This window comes from Mobula hypostoma, chromosome 7 (genome assembly GCF_963921235.1).
Source record: "Mobula hypostoma chromosome 7, sMobHyp1.1, whole genome shotgun sequence".
Lineage (NCBI taxonomy): Eukaryota > Metazoa > Chordata > Chondrichthyes > Myliobatiformes > Myliobatidae > Mobula > Mobula hypostoma.
Window position 1 is genome coordinate 161,949,349 of NC_086103.1, and position 19,218 is coordinate 161,968,566.

Sequence of the window (19,218 nt, forward strand, 5' to 3'; positions counted from 1 at the left end):
TTGTGGCCATTCTGGAGACGTGGCTGTCTCAGGAGCAGTAATTGCTGCTGGGTGTTCTGGAGTTTAGATGTTTCAAAAGAGACAGGGAGATAGATAAAAGAGGTGGGGGAAATGGGATTACTAGTCAGGGATAATATCACAGCTGCAGAAATGGAGGACATTGTGGAGAGAGTGTCTACTGAACCAGTGTGGATGGAAGTCAGAAACAGGAAAAGAGAAATCAATGTATTGGGAGTATTCTGTAGACCTCACACCCCGAATAGCAGCAGAGACACCGAGAAGCAAATCAGGAGGTAGATTTTGGAAAGGTGCAAAAGTTACAGGTTTGATGTCATGGGTGATTTCAACTTACCTAGTATTGACTGACACCTCCTTGGTGTCAAAAAAAAACATTTAAGTGGAGCATTTTTAAGTGTGTCCAGGAAGGATTTCTGACACTATGTGGACAGGCTCGCCATACTGGATCTAGTACTAGGCAATGAGCTTGGTCAAGTGACAGATCTCTCAGTGGGTAAGCATTTTCAGAGACAGTGAGCAGGATTCCTTGACCTTTACTGTAGTCTTGGACTGTATTTAATTAGAGGAAGGGGAATTGTGTTATTAGGCATGAACTCTGGAGCATAAATTGGGAATGGATGTACTCAGGGAAATCTACAATGAAAATGTAGAGATTGTTTAGGGAGCACTTGAATGGGGTTCTAGACAGATGTGTCCCAATTTGGCAGGGAAAGGATGGTAGGATGAAGGAACCATGGTTGACAGAAGAAGTAGAACATTAGTTAAGAGGAAGAAGGAGACAGGTTTAGGAACCATGGATCAGACATGGCTCTTAAAAGTTGTAAGGTAGCCCAGAAGGAGCTTAAGAAAGGAGTTAGGGGAGTTAGAAAGAAGCATAAGAAGGGCTTGATGAGTAGACAGGGTGTTCTACACATACCTCAAGAACAGGAGGATGACTAGAGTGAGGGTAGGACTGATCAGGGATAAAAGATGAAACACACCTGGATTTGGAGGAGGTAAAGTAAGACCTTAATAAATACGTTATGTCAGTATTCAACAGTGAGAGGGACCTTGATGAATATGAGAACTACATAGAACAGGCTAGTATGCTGGAAAATGTTGACATTAAGAAAAAGAATGTTGCAACTTTTGAAAAACATCAGGACAAATAAATATCCAGGGCCTCACAAGCAAGATTGAATTCTTTGAGGAACTGACAAAACAAATTGAAGGTGGAGCAGTGGATATAGTGTATATGGATTTTATATAGATTTTCAATAGGTTAATTCAAAAAGTCAGGAGGCATGGGATCATTGGAAACTTGGCTGTGTGGATTCTGAATTATCTTGGCTGCTGAAGACAAAGGGTGGTAGTCAATGGAGCATATTCTGTCTCAATGTCTGTGATTAATGGTGTTCCACAGGGATCTGACCCCTGCTGTTTGTGATTTGTTTATTATAAATGATTTGGATGAAGAAGTGGAAGGGTGGGTTAACAATTTTGTGAATGACACAAAGGTTGGTGATGTTGTAGAACAGTGGTCCCCAACCTCCGGGCTGTGAAGCATGCAGGGGTGCAGCGGTAGCCGGAACACACCCAGCACATCTTTAAGAAAAAAACCGAAATAAACAAGCTAATTAATTAGGTGCCACCCGGCACGTAAATGTCAGCCCATATCAGAGGCAATTCGCATTAGATCTGGGCCGACATTTACGTGCCGGGCGGCACCTAATTAGTTAACTTGTTTATTTTGGCTTTTTTCTTAAAGGTGTGCTGGGTGCATTCCGGCTACTGCTGCACCCCTGCATGCTTCGGGGCCCAGTATCGGTCTGCGGCCCGAAGATTGGGGACCACTGGTGTAGAAGGTTGTCACAGGCTAGAATGAAATATTGCTAGAATGCAGAGCTGGGCTAAGTAGTGGCAGATGGTGTTCAATCCAGAAAAATATAAAAGTAACACACTTTGGAAGATCGAACTTGAAGGCAGAGTACAAGGTTAATGGCAGGACCTCGGCAGTTTGAGCCCATCTTTTCAAGCAGGCTTCAATTATACCGGTGCCTAAGAAGAGCATGGTAACCTGCTTCAATGACCATCATACATTTCTACTTGCATCCATTGTTATGAACTGCTTTGAGAGGTTGGTGTTGAAACGTATCAATTCCTGCCTGAGAAGTGACGTGGGTCTGTTCCAATTTGCCTACCATTACAACAGGTCCATAGCAGATGCCATTTCACTGGCTCTTCACTCAACCCTGGAACATCTGGACGGTGAAGATGCAACATCAGGATGCTGTTCATTGACTACAGCTGGGCATTCAATACTGTCATCCCCTCAACTAATAACTAAAAGCTCGGAGACCTAGGCCTCAATACCTCCTTGTGCAGCTGGACCCTTGATTTTCTCACTTGCAGACCCCAGTCAGTTTGGATTGGCAACAACATCTTCTCCAGAATTTCCATCAGCACAGGTACACCACAAGGCTTAGCCCCCTTTTCTACTGGCTTTATACTTATGACTGTGAGGCTAAGCACAGCTCCAATGCCATATCTAATTTGCTGATGACACCATTGTCATTGGCTAAATCAAAGGTTGCGGCGAATCAGCATATAGAAGGGAGATTGAAAATCTGGCTGAATGGTGCCACAGCAACAACCTCTCACAAAACATCAGCAAGACCAATGAGCTGGTTTTTAACTTCTGGAGGAGGAAACTAGAGGTCCACGAGCCAGTACTTATTCGGGGAATTAGAGGTGGAGAGGGTCAGCAACTTTAAATTCTTTGGTGTTATCATTTCAGAGAATCTGTCCTGGGGCGAGCACATAAATGAAGAAAGCACGACAGCTCCTCCACGTTCCTAGATGTTTGCAAAGATTTAGCATGACAACTAAAACTTTGACAATTTCTGTAGATGTGTGGTGGAGAGTATATTGACTGGTTACATCATGGCTGGTATGGAAACAACAATGCCCTTGAATGGAAAAGGGGTGAAAAAGTAGTGGATGCTGCCCTGTCCATCACTTGTAGAGCCCTCCACAACATTGAGTACATCAACAAAGAGCAGTGTCGCTGCTTTCCTGCTTTCATCAAGGGCTCCCACTATCCAGGCTATGCTCTCTTCTCACTTCTGCCATCAGGAAGAAGATACAGGAGCCTCAGGATCCACACCACCACGTTCAGGAGCAATTATTAACCATATGACTCTTGAACCAGAGGGGCTAATTTCATTCAACTTCCCTCACCCCATCAGTGAACTGTTCCCACAACCTGTGGACTAACTTTCAAGGACACTTCATCTCATGTTTTCAATATTTATTGCTTGCTATTTATTGGTGTTATTTCTTTTTTTTAATGTTTGCACAGTTTGTTATCTTTTGCATATTTGTTGTTTGTCCATTCTGTTGGATGCAGTTCTTTCATTGATTTTATTATGTTTTTTGTATTTATTGTGAATGCCTGCAAGAAAATGAATCTCAGGGTTGTATATGGTCACATATATGTACTTCGATAATGAAGTTACTTTGAACTTTAGATTATTAGTGTCCAGGAGTTGCTGCATAAGTTGATGGGGTGGTTAAGAAGGCATATGGTATGTTAGCCTTTATTAGTCAGGGACTTGAGTTCAAGAGCCAGAGAGTAATGGCTGCAGTTCTGAAATAAACTCTGGTTAAACCAACTTGGACTATTGTGTTCCGTTTTGGTCGTCTCATTATAAAAGCTTTAGAGAGGATGCAGAAGAGATTTACGCTCTGGTTAGATTGAATTTAGAGTTGATTAAAAGGTCAGCACAATATCTTGGGGACAGGGCCTGCACTGCACTGTCCTGTTCAGGAAAGCAGATTCTAAATTTGGGATTACTTTAGCCTATGTTTAATATTATCCATAAAAAGGAAGATCTGCAATGAGATGAACCACTTATTGTTCCATTTTTTGGAAGCCTTTGTACTTCAGAAAAGGCCTACCTAAACTGTGTTGAACTATGATCTTGTGATATACATGGAATGTAGTACCTTATATTAGTTTTAATGGCACCGGTCCTAGTATTAGTTCTGCACAGAATAGTTCTCTACACTTGTATTAAAATAATGTTTTAGGCAGAAGTGCAGATATGGAATAATGAAATTATAATTGAACTCGGTGTTTTTCACAGTTCAAGCAGTATGCAATTTTCATCCATCCAATGCTTTGCTGGAATACTAATGATAACACTGCATTCAAAAACGCCAGCTGACAGCTTAAAACATAGCGCATGAGGTACATTATTCAGTCAGAACTCATTTGGCACACAAGCTGTAGTCATCCTCCCTTTTGCTGCTCAGTATTTAAATCATTCTTTCTCTCAAAACATGAATAAAATTAGAAGTGATTCCAATTCTAATCACGTTTTCTGAAACATGTCAGCAAATTGAAGAGGGTACAGAGGATATTTGTTAAGTGATGGACTTCAGTTACATGGAAAGACTAAATAGATGAAGAGGAAATTTAATATAGGTACTCAAAGTCATGGAGGATTTTGATAAGGCAAATAAGGGGAAATTGTTTCTATTGACAGGAATAAAAATAGAATATGCTGGAACCATGCAGCATGCCTTTTATCCACTGGCGCTAACAGACTTGCCCAGTATTTCAAGCATGAATAGTATTTCATTGATTTTATTGATTTTTTTCATTGATAACCTTCTAAAATATTGGAAACCAAATGGAGATTCAAGCACTTATTATCTGAAATCTTGCATAATAAATTGCATCCATTAACAATGATGCAGAAGATAGCAGGAATTTTATTTACCGCAAACTTAAAAAGGTAGATTTGAAGAGGAACTTGAAGTTTTTCCAATGTCCTGGATGACATTTACCCCTTATCAGTTGAAGCAAATAACTTCAATTTTCTTTTCTGTTTGTGGGGCCTTACTATTTTCAAATTAGCTGCAATGTTCCGTGGATTAAATGGCATTTTCCCTATCTTTGTAAAGAGTTTTAGGATGAAAGTACAGAATAATAAAATTTAAATCAGGAGAAAAAGCAATGGGGCTAACAATTGAATGATTCATTGGAAATGTCCGTAATGGAATTGAGAGCATAGACTCAGTGGAAAAACAAATGTGCTGTATATTTTGAAGAAATTCTTGGGAGAAGTTACGATTGTAGAGGTATTAAATGAGAAGATAGGACTTGTTGTTTGAGTGTGGGGTGATGTTTTCTGGTTTGAAATGAAAACTTAAAATTTTCTTCATAGAAGAACTAATGATGCCTCAAAACCTCATTTTAAAGTCAGAGTTAAGTTTATTGTACAACTATGTACAGGTGTAGTGAAAATCAGGCACATGGCATTGGAGAGCAGCATTCGCCAGAAAAAGCATCAGTATAAATTATGCACATTTTTTCAAGAGACTAACAATGAGAAGGAAGTTTTATGTTAGAGAGTTGGTTCTATGCATTGACCAACTTGCACTTAATTTGATTCCGTTCTCTGCATACAGTTGACTTACTATCAAACTTCGATAATCTTGCACACTTGGGACTTTGGTGCCAGCCCTGGAGAATTTCTGAATAATTATACCCAAAACATTTATCTAGATGTTAGGCAGTTTTTAAAAAAATTTTTGGTGAATCCATTAAGGGAGAGTACATGAAACAAGACTGTGGCAAGTCAGTGAGTAGAAGTGCCACAGCAGGTCAGAAGGGAATGTGGGAACAGGGGTGCGGTATGTTGAAAGGGAGCAAACATTTCTTGGTGAATCGAGTACCAAATGAGTGAGTTTTCTGAGTAGTCTATAGCTTATTATTAGAAGTTTATGGTAGTTAACATTTACAATGGTTTGCTTAATGTGTTTTATTTTTCTGTCTATTGTGTGGCTTGCTGCAGTATAATTACAGAATCTTAGCAGCATTAGACATTTTCTGACCATTATTACTATTTAACTTAAACTGAAGTTTGCTTTTAAGGCACATTTGTTTATAACTGCAGATTTTTTGCCACTTAAGTTGATGACTGCATGGGATGTTTGTGCTTACTGAATCTGTAACTGTATTCTTCACAAAATTATATGTAATTTCACAGCACAAAACCAAGTGCTGAGTATTGGAACAAAGGCCACCGCCCACTCGTTTTGTCATCCCACATGGTCTTATATTGTGTTTTAAATAATTTTGTTCCGAAATCTAGCTATAAAGGAGAAATTTAACAATTGGATCTGTTTGGGGTGAGGGAATGGAGATGTTGCTGGTTTTAAATGGATATATATTTCTGGAAACACACATCAAAGTTGCTGGTGAATGCAGCAGGCCAGGCAGCATCTCTAGGAAGAGGTGCAGTCGACGTTTCAGGCCGAGACCCTTCGTCAGGACTGCTGATGAAGGGTCTCGGCCTGAAACGTCGACTGCACCTCTTCCTAGAGATGCTGCCTGGCCTGCTGCGTTCACCAGCAACTTTGATGTGTGTTGCTTGAATTTCCAGCATCTGCAGAATTCCTGTTGTATATATTTCTTGAAATTATTTGGTAGGAAAATACTATTTCTTTGACTTGTATTTCGTGGAGACCTTCACCTAGATTGATGCTGATAATATATTTGATTAAATACTTGGAATTCATTGTACAAAGTATTTTCTATTCAAAAAGGCAGTCAAACTCACTGTGTTGGTTCACCTTCTATAAACTGCTTGCTAGGTGAAATGACGCCCAGTAGTATTTCTGGTGAGGTCTGGGTTCAGTCATGATGCCATCAAGGTTATAGGTACTCTTCCAAACAGTGTGCCTCAATCCAAGTAAAGACAATGTTGTTTTAATTTATAATTCAGCTCTTTAGTCAGCTTCTCCAAGCTAAGCCAAGGGAAATGTTATGCTAGCAATATGAATCCTGCAAAAGATAGTAAATCTATCAACTTTGAATGGGGTGTTGATGGTTAGCAGGAGAAAGACAATTCTGGGCAGTTGGTAGCAGTAGAATTGAATGAATTGTATGCTGACCCATCGAGCCTTACGCCAAATAACAATGCAAAAGCAAAATATTGCAGATGCTGGAATTACTCAGTGCATCTTGTGACAGAGTTTAAGGGCAATTGGAAAAGGTTAAAGATTAAAATAATCTGAGTGGGAAGGAACACAGAGAAGGAAAATAATGTCTTAGTGTCAAGAACAAGAAAATTGGAATGGAAAAATTAAAAACTATGTAACTTAAGGAATTCTTATGTGAGACTGTTAACCTAAAATATTTAACTAGTTAACCCTCTACCCCTCTGCACAGCCCCCACTAATGCCAATGTTGGCTGAAATGCTGATAAATTCCAGCATTTTCCCATTATTATGCCGTGAAAAACAATTTTTATATAATAAGCTGTCTTGTTAGTTGATATTTATTTCATTATACTACCTTGTTAAGTGAGTAGTCATGATTACCCCATAATACTGTCTTTTTAATGTTTTGCCCATATTGTTTTTCATAACTTGATTTCATTGTGGTCTTCACAGTCCACTGGCTATATTGTGTAATGTTTTCTCCACTGAAGGAAGCTAGTGTGTTGCAGCATCAGACTTCTGTATACATTTGTATTATCCTTTATTTCCTTGGTGCTTTATGTTTTATACGTTGTCAAATCTGTATAATTTCAAGTGATGTTAATCATGTTGTTATGGTAAATGGGAAAAGTATATGAAATGGCTATATTTAGGTTTTTGATATATTAGCTTTTCCTCCTTTCTTTCCTCATCATTCCCCCCTACCAGTACTCCAACCTCTGACAAATTACATTAAATTAAAACATTTTCAGTTAGTGTAGATATGTAATGAACAAAAATTGTACCTACTTCCCTGGTACCAAGTGAGTCCTCTGTGATCCTTGACATACTGCCAAAAACCGTCATTAATCAGGCATGTAAGATATTGTATGCTCCCATCACCAAAGCAGCCCAGCCCAATGTATTTCAAATCATGGTTTGGGACTTCAGTCAGGCTTTTCTGAATAAGTCTCTGCCCAATTATCATCAGCATATAATCTGCAGCACCAGTGGTCCCAACACACTCGACCACTACCATCCGACGATTAGGAATGCCTACTATTCCATGCCTAGACCGCACTTCCGGAAATCTGATCACTTGGCTGTCCTTCTCCTATTTGCACACAGGCAGAAGGTAAAGAGCAAGGCTCCAGAGATGAGGACAACAAGTAGGTGGTTTTGGGAGTTAAAGGAGCGGCTATGGGATTGCTTCGAGTCAGTGGACGGGGCCTGTATTCAAGGATTCATCAGAGAAGCTGAATAAAACACCATGGTTGTCATGGACTTTATAAAAAATAGTGGTAGACAATTATGGCCCCACAAAATCATTCAGAGTCGTCCCCAACCAGAAGCCCTGGATGAGCCGTGAGATCCACAATCCACTGATCAGTAGTGTTCAGCTCTGGCAACCAAGTAAGATACAAGAGGTCCAGGTACAATCCCCAGAAACCATAGCTGTGCAAAATGGCAATTCTGGATAAAACTTGAATCAGTGAAGAATACTAAACAGCTGTGGCAGGGCTTGAATGCTATTACCTCTTACAAAGTGAAACCAAACAACATAACTGATAACAAGGCATCACTCCCAGATGAGCTCACTACCCTTATATGCTCACTTTGACCATTAAAACATGAGGAACTTTCACAAACTCCCACAGCCCATAATGACCTTGTGATTTCAGTCAGTGAGGTCAACATTAGAGTATCCTTTAGGAGGTTGAACCCACAGAAAGTATCTGGCCCAGATGGAGTATCTGACTGAGTACGGAAGCCCTGTGTTGATCATCTGGCTGGAGTGTTCACCAATATCTTTAACCTCTCACTTCAGCAGTCTGAGGTACTCAACTCCTTTAAGCCAGCTTCAATTATACCAATGCCTAAGAAGAATGTGGTAACCTCCCTCAATGATTAACATCCAGTAGCACTTACAGCCACTTTAATGAAGTGATTTGTTAAGTTGGTGTTGAAACATATCAACTCCTGCTTTTGAAGTGATTTTGGATCCGCCCCAGTTTGCCACCATCAGAACAGATCCACAGCAGATGCCATTTTGTTGGCTCTTCACTCAACCCTGGAACATCAAGGCAGCAAAGAAGCAACATAATGATGCTCTTTATTGACTACAGCTCAGCTTTCAATACCATCATCCCCTCAGAACTAATCAATAAGCTTCAAGACCATGGCCTCAATACCTCCTTGTGCAATTGCATTCTTGATTTCTTCACTTGCAGACCCCAGTCAGTTTGAATTAGCAACAACAACTCCTCCACAATCTCCATCAGCTCACGTGCACCACAAGGCTGTGTGCTTAGCCCTCTTCTCTACTCACTTTATGCTTATGACTCTTGAGGCTAAACACAACTTCAATGCCATATTTAAGTTTGCTGATGACATCACTGCCATTGGCCAAATCAAAGATGGTGACGAATCAGCATATTGGAGGGAGATTGAAAATTGAGCTGAATGGTGCCACAATAACAACCTCTTACTTAGTGTCAGTAAGACCAAGGAGCTGATTATTGACTTCAGGTGGAGGAAACTGGAGGGTCTATGAGCCAGTACTCATTGGGGGATCAGCAATTCCTCTGTGTTATCAGTTCCGAGGATCTGTCCTGGGATAAGCAATTAAGTGCTGTTATGAAGAAAGCCTCTATTTCCTTAGAAGTTTGCGAAGATTCTGCATGACATCTAAAACTTTGATAAACCTGTATAGATGTGTGCTGGTGAGTATATTAACTGCTTGCAATACAGCGTGGTATGGAAACATGAATGCCCTTGAATGGAAAATCCAACAAAAAGTAATGGATATGGCCCAGTCCATCACAGGTAATGTCCTCCCCTCCACTGAGCAGATCTACATGGAGCACTGTCGCAGGATAGTAAAAATTCATCATCAAGGACCCCCACCACCCAGGACTTGCTTCAATGATACTGCTTCCGTTGGGAAGAAGATACATGAGAAGGTACTGACACCACCAGGTTCAGGAGAAGTTAATACTCCTCAACCATTCAGTTCTTGAGCCAAAGGGGATAACTTAACTCACGCCATCTCTGAACTGTTCCGACAGCCCATGGACTCACTTTCAAGGACTCTTCTTCACGTGTTCTCAATATTGCTTATTTATTTATTGTTTTTTTTCTGTATTTGCATAGTTTTTGCACATTCGTTGTTTGTTCATCCTGTTGGGTGCGGTTATTCATGCATTCTATTGTGTTTCTTAGGTTTACTGTGTTTGCCCACAAGAAAGTGAATTTCAGGGTTGTATATGGTGACATATATGTACTTTGATAATAAATTTACTTTGGACTTTGAAATTTGATGCCATTCTGATTGTGGAAGGTAACATGTAACGACCAAAAATAGAGAATGCTGGAAGTACTCAGCAGGTTAAACAGTGTCAGTGATGAGAACAGCGGGTTCAGCATTGATCCTGTTGTAGTTTCACCATTTCAGGCTGAGGACCCTTCATCAGAATTGAAAAATTGAGAAAACAAGTGTGGTTTAAGTTGCAGAGAGGAGGAACAGTGGAGAGAATAGAGGGTATATCTGTAATAAAAGTGCAGGCCTATGTTATTAAGGGCATGGTTTCATTTAAACAGTTGTGAGGTAGAAGAGAAAACAAATTGAAACAAAATATAAGGGCTCATCTGTGAAGGGAGACAGAAAAATGTGATTACCTGCAATTTGGCACAATACGTGATGCCATTCATCAGAAGGCTGAAGACAGAGAAATCAGAATGGATGTGGAACAGAGAATTCAAAAGACATTTTTTTGGAAGCTTGGGGTTTCCATTATCTGTCGTGTCAATTCTTTCTCCCTTTTGCAGTCTCATCTCTGACTTTTTATTTTACCAATACTGATGAAGGGCCCTTAACCTGAACTGTTTCTCCCTCATTTGCTGCTGCTTGACCTGAGAGTTACCATTATTTTCGCTTTGTTTTAGATTTTCAGCATCTGCAGTTGTTTTCTGCTTTAATTTCTCTGTAACAAAGTCACTTTTTTATGAGTTACTGTTATCTGGGGAACACTCCTAAATTACCTTTCTCACTATGTTGCTAAAATAATTTAAACTTATATGGATCTCAAATGTTTTGGTTTCCTGTTGGATTAAATATGTTCTAAAATTGTAGATAGTGTTGAAGGCTATCTTAACTCATATTCATGTTCCTTTTCTTTTTAGCCCTGGAAGAAAACGGGATTTTTCACCTGTGTCCTGGAACCATTATTTTGAAACCATGGAAGATATCATAGTTACAAGAGGAACAAGTAAAGATATATCCTTTGTCAATTCCAATGTATTAGGCAATGCCTGTCCTGTTTCTAATTTTCTAATGTAAGTTTGGCTTGATGAGGAATTCAGTTTTGCTTATTGGTTGTATTTCTACACTTTTGTGTCCTATAACTTTTAAAAAAACTTTGAAACTATTAGCATAAAATTTCTCTAAAGAAGTTAGTTTAAAATTCTGTAGCGTTCCACCTGACGATGTGTTTAACTCATCCCTATCCTTGATATTGTTCGTCTTTTAAGATAATTCTTCGATCATTCATATTTAATGTTTATATATTCTATATATAGTATATAAGAATTTAATATTTTAATGTTTTATGCCAAGAACAGAACTGAATGTAGTATTCTAGAAAGTATGTAGCACACAGTATGTTTCACTTTTTTATTCCGGCTTTTTTGATATAAAGACAATATTTAGTAAGACTTCTTGAAATTATGGCTTGTTTCCGTTGACCAACATTTTTAATCTTTTGGGTACAGATGATTTTCTCTCCTTGCTCGAAAGTTCCTAAATTTTCTATCATCTGCACACTTCCCTGATCTATCCTTCATCTGCTAGTTTTATATTTCCATTAATCAAACATCTCATAATATGTGTAAATTAATTACTGTATTAAAGCAAGTTTCTAATGCTATTAATGATCCAAATTTCATTGTGAAAGGAATAAGTTGATTTTAATCTTGTCATGTTCACAGAATATTTGTTATTGTTTAACCCTTAAGTGCATTTTTATATTTTGCATGTAAACCTTAACTACTTGTACTCTTTTCGAATGTATAAAAGTGGATCTGATGGGCCTGTCCTTTTGTTATTACATGGAGGAGGCCATTCAGCCCTCTCTTGGGCAGTTTTTTCTGTAAGTAATTGCAAATTTTAACAGGAGTACAGCCTGTTATTCAAAATAAATTTAACTGGATATGTCTATAATGATTCACTATTGAGATAAAAATAGGATTATGATTGTCTAACATTGTATTAGTAAAGTCTGTGATCCCATTCATGTTGTATTTTGTTTCCCTTTACTTGCTCATTTCTGCTCCTTGTGCATTTATGCCAGAGCAAGAATGAAATCTTAATCTTATCCAGAATGCTTGGATGAAATACACTGGCATGTCATGCCTCTCTTATCTACTACAATGGCTATTCTTTATTAGTAATAGAAATAAGTGTCAATAGATAACTTGACCATTCTGTTGTCATGAACTGGCCTTGTGCTTGCCTAGCATTTCTCTTTGCTTTTTACTAATGGGTTCTCTGACTGATGAGGCAGTGAGAAGGATAAAAGAATCTGATGGAAATGTGGACATGAGGCAGGGTCAGCTGCAGTCTTTTTGAATGCTGAGCAAGCTCGATGGAGTGAATTAGTATAATTCTGCTTTGACTTTTATGTTTTAGCAACATGTGTCTGATTGAAGTACTATGTACTTCATAAGTAATTTGCATCAATGAGAAAGGAGGAAATGTGCTTTGAGTATGAGTGTGAGCATGTAAGCTATTATCACAAATATGAGAAAATCTGCAGATGCTGGAAATCCAAGCAACATAGTCATAGTCGTAGTTTATTAATCCCGGGGGAAATTGGTTTTCATTACAGTTGCTCCATAAATAATAAATAGTAATAGAACCATAAATAGTTAAATAGTAATATGTAAATTATGCCAGTAAATAATGAAATAAGTCCAGGACCAGCCTATTGGCTCAGGATGTCTGACCCTCCAAGGGAGGAGTTGTAAAGTTTGATGGCCACAGGCAGGAATGACTCCTATGACGCTCATTGCTACATCTCGGTGGACCTACAATAGCTTCCTCCTACAATAGCTTACATCGCACAAAATGCTGGAAGAACTCTACAGGCCAGGCAGCATCTATGGAAAAGAGTAAACAGTCAATGTTTGGGCTGAGAGCCTTCTTCAGGACTTTTTCTTCCAGTCTTGATGAAAGGTCTCGGCCCAAAACGTTGACTGTTTACTCTTTTCCATAGATGCTGCCTGACCTGCTGAGTTCCCCCAGCATTTTGTGCGATGTAAGCTATTGTAGGAGGAACTTGGTGGATCAGGCAGCAATGTTCCGACAAGAACTGTCCTTTGTTATTCAAATAACAAGCCAACGGACATTAAGGACATCCTGAATGCTAAAAAGGGGGTGTTTAGAGATGGAAATAGGGAGGAGCTGACAACAATACAGAGGGACCTGAAAGCCAGGATTAGGGAGGCTAAAGACAGGTACAGGAGGAAGCTTGAGTGGGGACTCCAGCAGAACAACATGAGAGAGGTCTGGAGGGGGATGAGGACTATCACTGGGTTCCGGCAAACTGGCAACAGAGGAGCTGAAGGCAGTGGGGACAGGGCCAAGGAACTTAACCTGTTCTTTAACAGATTTGACATTGTGGCCCCTGCCCATCCCCCACATGAGTCATCTGTTGTCGGCCCCCAACCAACACATATTCCGCTCTCCCCTCCTACCCCTTCTCACAGTCCCCCACCCTGCTCTCATGACTATACCCCTTCCCCACATGAAACCACCATGGTCGGCTTCACAGCTGAACAGGTGAGAAGACAGCTGAAACGTCTCAACCCAAGCAAGGCTGCAGGATCAGATGGTGTCAGTACCAGGGTGCTCAAAGCCTGTCCCCCTCAGCTATGTGGAGTACTTCGCCATGTAGTCAACCTGAGCCTGAGGCTCTGGAGGGTTGCTGTGCTGTGGAAGACGTCCTGCTTCGTCCCTGTGTTGAAGACGCCGCGCCCCAGCGGCCTCAATGACTACAGACCGGTGGCATTGACCTCCCACATCATGAAGACCCTGGAGAGACTTGTTCTGGAGCTGCTCTGGCCTATGGTTGGGCCACACTTAGATCCCCTCCAGTTTGCCTACCAGCCCCGACTAGGAATTGAGGATGCCATCATCTACCTGCTGAACCGTATCTACGCCCACCTGGACAAGCCAGCGAGCACTGTGACGGTCATGTTGTTTGACTTCTCCAGTGCATTCAACACCATCCGCCCTGCTCTGCTGGGGGAGAAGCTGACAGCGATTCAGGTGAATGCTTCCCTGGTGTCATGGATTCTTGACTGGCAGACCACAGTACGTGTGCTTGCAACATTGTGTGTCTGACAGAGTGATCAGCAGCACTGGGGCTCCACAGGGGACTGTCTTGTCTACCTTTCTCTTCATCATTTACACCTCGGACTTCAACTACTGCACAGAGTCTTGTCATCTTCAGAAGTTTTCGGATGACTCTGTCATAGTTGGATGCATCAGCAAGGGAGATGAGGCTGAGTACAGGGCTACGGTAGGAAACTTTGTCACATGGTGTGAGCAGAATTATCTGCAGCTTAATGTGAAAAAGACTAAGGAGCTGGTGATAGACCTGAGGAGAGCTAAGGTACCGGTGACCCCTGTTTCCATCCAGGGGGTCAATGTGGACATGGTGGAGGATTACAGATACCTGGGGATACGAATTGACAATAAACTGGACTGGTCAAAGAACACTGAGGCTGTCTACAAGAAGGGTCAGAGCCGTCTCTATTTCCTGAGGAGACTGAGGTCCTTTAACATCTGCCGGACAATGCTGAGGATGTTCTACGAGTCTGTGGTGGCCAGTGCGATCATGTTTGTTGTTGTGTGCAGGGGCAGCAGGCTGAGGGTAGCAGACGCCAACAGAATCAACAAACTCATTCGTAAGGCCAGTGATGTTGTGGGGATGGAACTGGACTCTCTGACAGTGGTGTCTGAAAAGAGGATGCTGTCCAAGTTGCATGCCATCTTGGACAATGTCTCCCATCCACTACATAATGTACTGGTTGGGCACAGGAGTACATTCAGCCAGAGACTCATTCCACCGAGATGCAACACAGAGTGTCATAGGAGGTCATTCCTGCCTGTGGCCATCAAACTTTACAACTCCTCCCTTAGAGGGTCATACACCCTGAGCCAATAGGCTGGTCCTGGACTTATTTCCTGGCATAATTTACATATTACTATTTAACTACTTATGGTTTCATTACTATTTATTATTTATGGCGCAACTGTAACGAAAACCAATTTCCCCCGGGATCAATAAAGTATTGAGGCAGAGGGATGATGGATGTTTTGAGTTGAAGCTCTGTATCAGTTTGTTTTTGCACTAGATTATATGAAATTTCTCATGTCTCTGAGGTATCATAGTTAAGTATTACTTGTAAAAGATTCCCATTGGTTTGTTAAAACAAGTTGAGAAAGTGATTCATTATGCATTAATTATTTCCTATTAAATTCAGCCTATCTAAATAAGGTGCTGTGGGTTTAAATAAAATATTGTTCTTTTTGTGGTGTTTCTTTTTCACAGAAAATTGTGTAAGATCAATTAAAAAATTGATTTCCACATGTGAAAAAGAAGGGGTTGGAAATAGCTATGCCCCTTCTAAATTTCTGGATGCCACCAATCTTGGCAGTAATGTGAACTCTGAAGAAAACAGTGATGAGTTGCAGCAAGATGTAAATAGATTGGTGGAATGAGTCATGAATTGTCTATGAAGCACAATGTGATGTGACTAATTTTGTAAGGAAGAATGAAGGATTTCTTCTATAAAGGGTGTAGGATGTTAAGTGCATAGGTTGAGAAACCTGTTAATCAGGCAAAATTTGGGATTTTATCAATAGAAGCATACTATATAAAAGCATGGAAGTTATGCTGAACACTTATAAAACATATTGGCCTGACTTCAGCTAAAAGCATTGCCTTTAATTCTGGTCACTGCATTTTAGAAACCTTTTGAAGGCGTTAGAGAGGGTACTTTAGAGAAGTGCAAGCTGAGGTAACATATGATAGAAGTATACAAAATAGTAAGGGCACTGAATAAAGTGGACAATTGGAGGTTGGCAAAGTAAGAACAAGATGGATAAAGAAATTGTGATGTGTGTGTATAGACCCCGAAACACACTGGTTGCTGATGTGATGGAGGAAGGTTTCATTGTGGCTTTCAAGAGGAATTTGAGCGAGTATATGAAATTGGATTAAAAAATTGCAAGGCTGCAAAGAAAGAGCTGGTTTTAGGGTGATGGGTTGAATGGCTACTTGCCTGTAGCCATTCTACAATGTTTTGATTCTTTCACTGTGAGTTATAGATTTGAGTTTATAATATTTTCCTTGATTATAGAAACAAAGAACAAATTTTCATTTTGCATTCTCTTTCAAATTCTACGGCTGTGACCACTTCAGTCTCCTATCGATGCTTGCTTTGTGAGAGTTGGCAGGTATGAATTAAAGCCCAAAAATGGATGTCATTAAGCTAGAAAAGGCACAGAAAAGATTCAGAAGTATGTTACAAGGACTGGAAGACTTGAGTTATTAGGAGAAAATGGATAGGCTGGGACTTTTCCCTGGAGCGTAGAAGGCTGAGAGGTTACCTGATAAAGGTATATAAAATGAGGGTTTAGATAAGGTAGATAATGAGGGTTGGGCACTTTCCCAGGGGACAGGGATCTGAAACTAGAGGTCGTGGATTTAAATTGAGAGAGAGATAGATGAAGGGCATTTTTTTTTTACACAGAGGATGATGAAACAAGCTGCCAGAGGAAACTGTTGAGGCAGGTGCAGCTACAATGCTACATGGTTAGTAAAGATTTAGAGGAATATGGGTCAAATACAGGCAAAAGGGATTAGTGTACTGCATTTGGTTGGCATTGGTTGAGGAGCCTGTTTCCATGTTGCATAACAGATATGACCCTAATATTATAATCAACTCTCTGAGTTGCATTTTCATCATTTTCTGCATCCTGAAGATGATTTTGTCAGTCAATGATCAAGGAGCATGTGTAATGAAATCTTGTTTTAATACTTGAGAAATGTCTATGTTCTAAAATGTTTATAAAATCATTTTACTTTTTCTGTCATTCAATTCTTTGGTTGGAATTGGATATACAAACACTATGATTTTAAAATAAGTATTTCTTTTTCAACTCTTATCATCTCCCAGTGGTTATCATCCCTGGATTAACTTGCAATCTCATGTAATTTGATTTGAATATTAGATACTTAAAAGCCAAGTATAAATGGTGTGTTTTATCTCTTTCACTATATTGAAGAAAAAAATGAAATTAGTATATAATTGGAACTGTATCCATTTTCTAATCAAAATGTGATCCACTCTGGTTTCTCATTGGACTTTTCAGAATTAGGTTTACTATCACTGTCTTAAGTGAGGTGAAGTTTGTTGTTTTGTGGCTGCAGTGCAAGACAAAAGATTGTAAATTACAAAATAAATAATACATAAAAGGAATACTGCGGAAGTGTTCATGGATTCATGAGCAATTCAGAAATCTGATGGCGGGGAGAAGAAGCTGTTTTTGAATTGTTGAGTGTGGGTCTTCAAGCTCCTGTCCTTCTGTTGGTAGTAACATGAAAAGAGATACCCTTGATAGTGAGGGTCCTTAGCGATGGATGTCATCATCTTGAAGCATCCTCAATGGTGGGGAGGCTAGTTTAACCCTCTGCAGCCTCTTGCAATCCTGTGTATTGCAACCTCCATACCAGACTGTGATGCAACCTGTCAGGATGCTCTTCACCATACATCTATTGAAATTTGCAAATGTCTTTGGTGACATTTCAAATCCCTTCAAACTCCTAATGCAGTAGAACTGCTGATGTTTCTTCTTCGTAATTGCATCATGTGTTGGGCCCAGGACAGATTCTCCAAGATGTTGACAGCCAGTAACTTAAAGCTGGCTGTCAACATCTTTCCACTGCTGAGGACTAGTGTGTGTTCTCATGAGATTTTCACAAAGTCTTCACCTATTCTGCCACAAAAATAGTGACAGGTGTGTTCATTACATATCTGATTCGAGATTTGTGAATTGTTGTTCACATAACATTTGGGGCTGTCTGCCTAATGCTAAAATTGTTTGGTTGCAACATTGAATGTGAGTATTGCAGAGGTATTTTAACATGTTTCATCTTGGAAGAAAAAAGTAATATGCTTAAGCCCAGGAATTAATCTGCTCAGACTAGTGTGAGATTATGGCTTCAGATGTTGCAGGATTTTCCTCTCAATCATCCACATTGAGGTTGAATTTCTTAAAAGGGCTGACAGAAAAACCAGGGAACCTAGCAACAAGGAGCAACCCATCGCTACCGCCTGTCTTCCCTATATTTCCATGGTTTCTGGAAGGATTGCCAGGATCCTGAAAAAATACTGGGTTAATACCATCCACAAACCTATAAGGAAGCTCAGGTCACAGCTTGTGCAGGTCAAAGATGATCTGGGACTCAGGATGGTTGGCATTTACAGGATTCCCTGTGAATGCGGAGCAGCATATGTTGGCCAGACGGGACGTATGCTGGAAACGCGCATCAAGGAGCACAGGAGGTGTACCTGTTTGGGTTACCTCGAGATATTGGCAGTAGCAGAACATGTGCAATGGCCATAGGATTGATTTCAACAGCACAAAACTACTGTGCCGTGCCAATGGCTTTTGGGACCGCCTGGTAACGGAAGCCATTGAGATAAAACTAGAGGAAATGAATTTTAACAAAGACAAAGGTCTCGCTCTAAGTAAGAAATGGAATTCGATTGTAAACAAGGTGGGAGAGTGGAAACCTGTTTGGATGAGGACAAATCAATCAGGAGGGACAGAATACAGTGGTCTAAATGCCACTGGACTAGACAGGCCCAGGCATCATCCCTGATGAAGATGGCAGAGTTTGTCATCAATATAATCAATCCCTGTACCTGGCTAGAAGCCCGAGAGGAGTTTATTTGTTGAATTTCTTGTTTGTAACCTGTAGTTGGTATTATAACTGCAGTTGCAGACAGGTATAATGTGGAAATTGGTTTACTTTCATGTGTTGTGCAAATTTGGTATTAGTTGAATGTGTTATTAAAAATGACAGCCAATTTTATACTATATTTGGGTGTATGAGCAGTGTTATTTGGTGTTTGAATTTGTAATCATACGTAAAG

At 40.1% G+C, this 19,218-nt stretch overlaps 1 protein-coding gene across 2 annotated transcripts in view; it reads left to right on the top strand.

The window, feature by feature from the left end:
* ppme1 (protein phosphatase methylesterase 1) overlaps window positions 1-19,218 on the top strand; it is a 78,139-nt gene that overhangs the window by 11,565 nt on the left and 47,356 nt on the right. For both annotated transcript variants that reach the window (XM_063054452.1, XM_063054454.1), the window contains exons 3-4: window positions 11,173-11,266; window positions 12,045-12,137. In XM_063054452.1, the coding sequence (XP_062910522.1) occupies window positions 11,173-11,266; window positions 12,045-12,137 (187 nt within the window). The remainder of the gene's footprint in view (window positions 1-11,172; window positions 11,267-12,044; window positions 12,138-19,218) is intronic.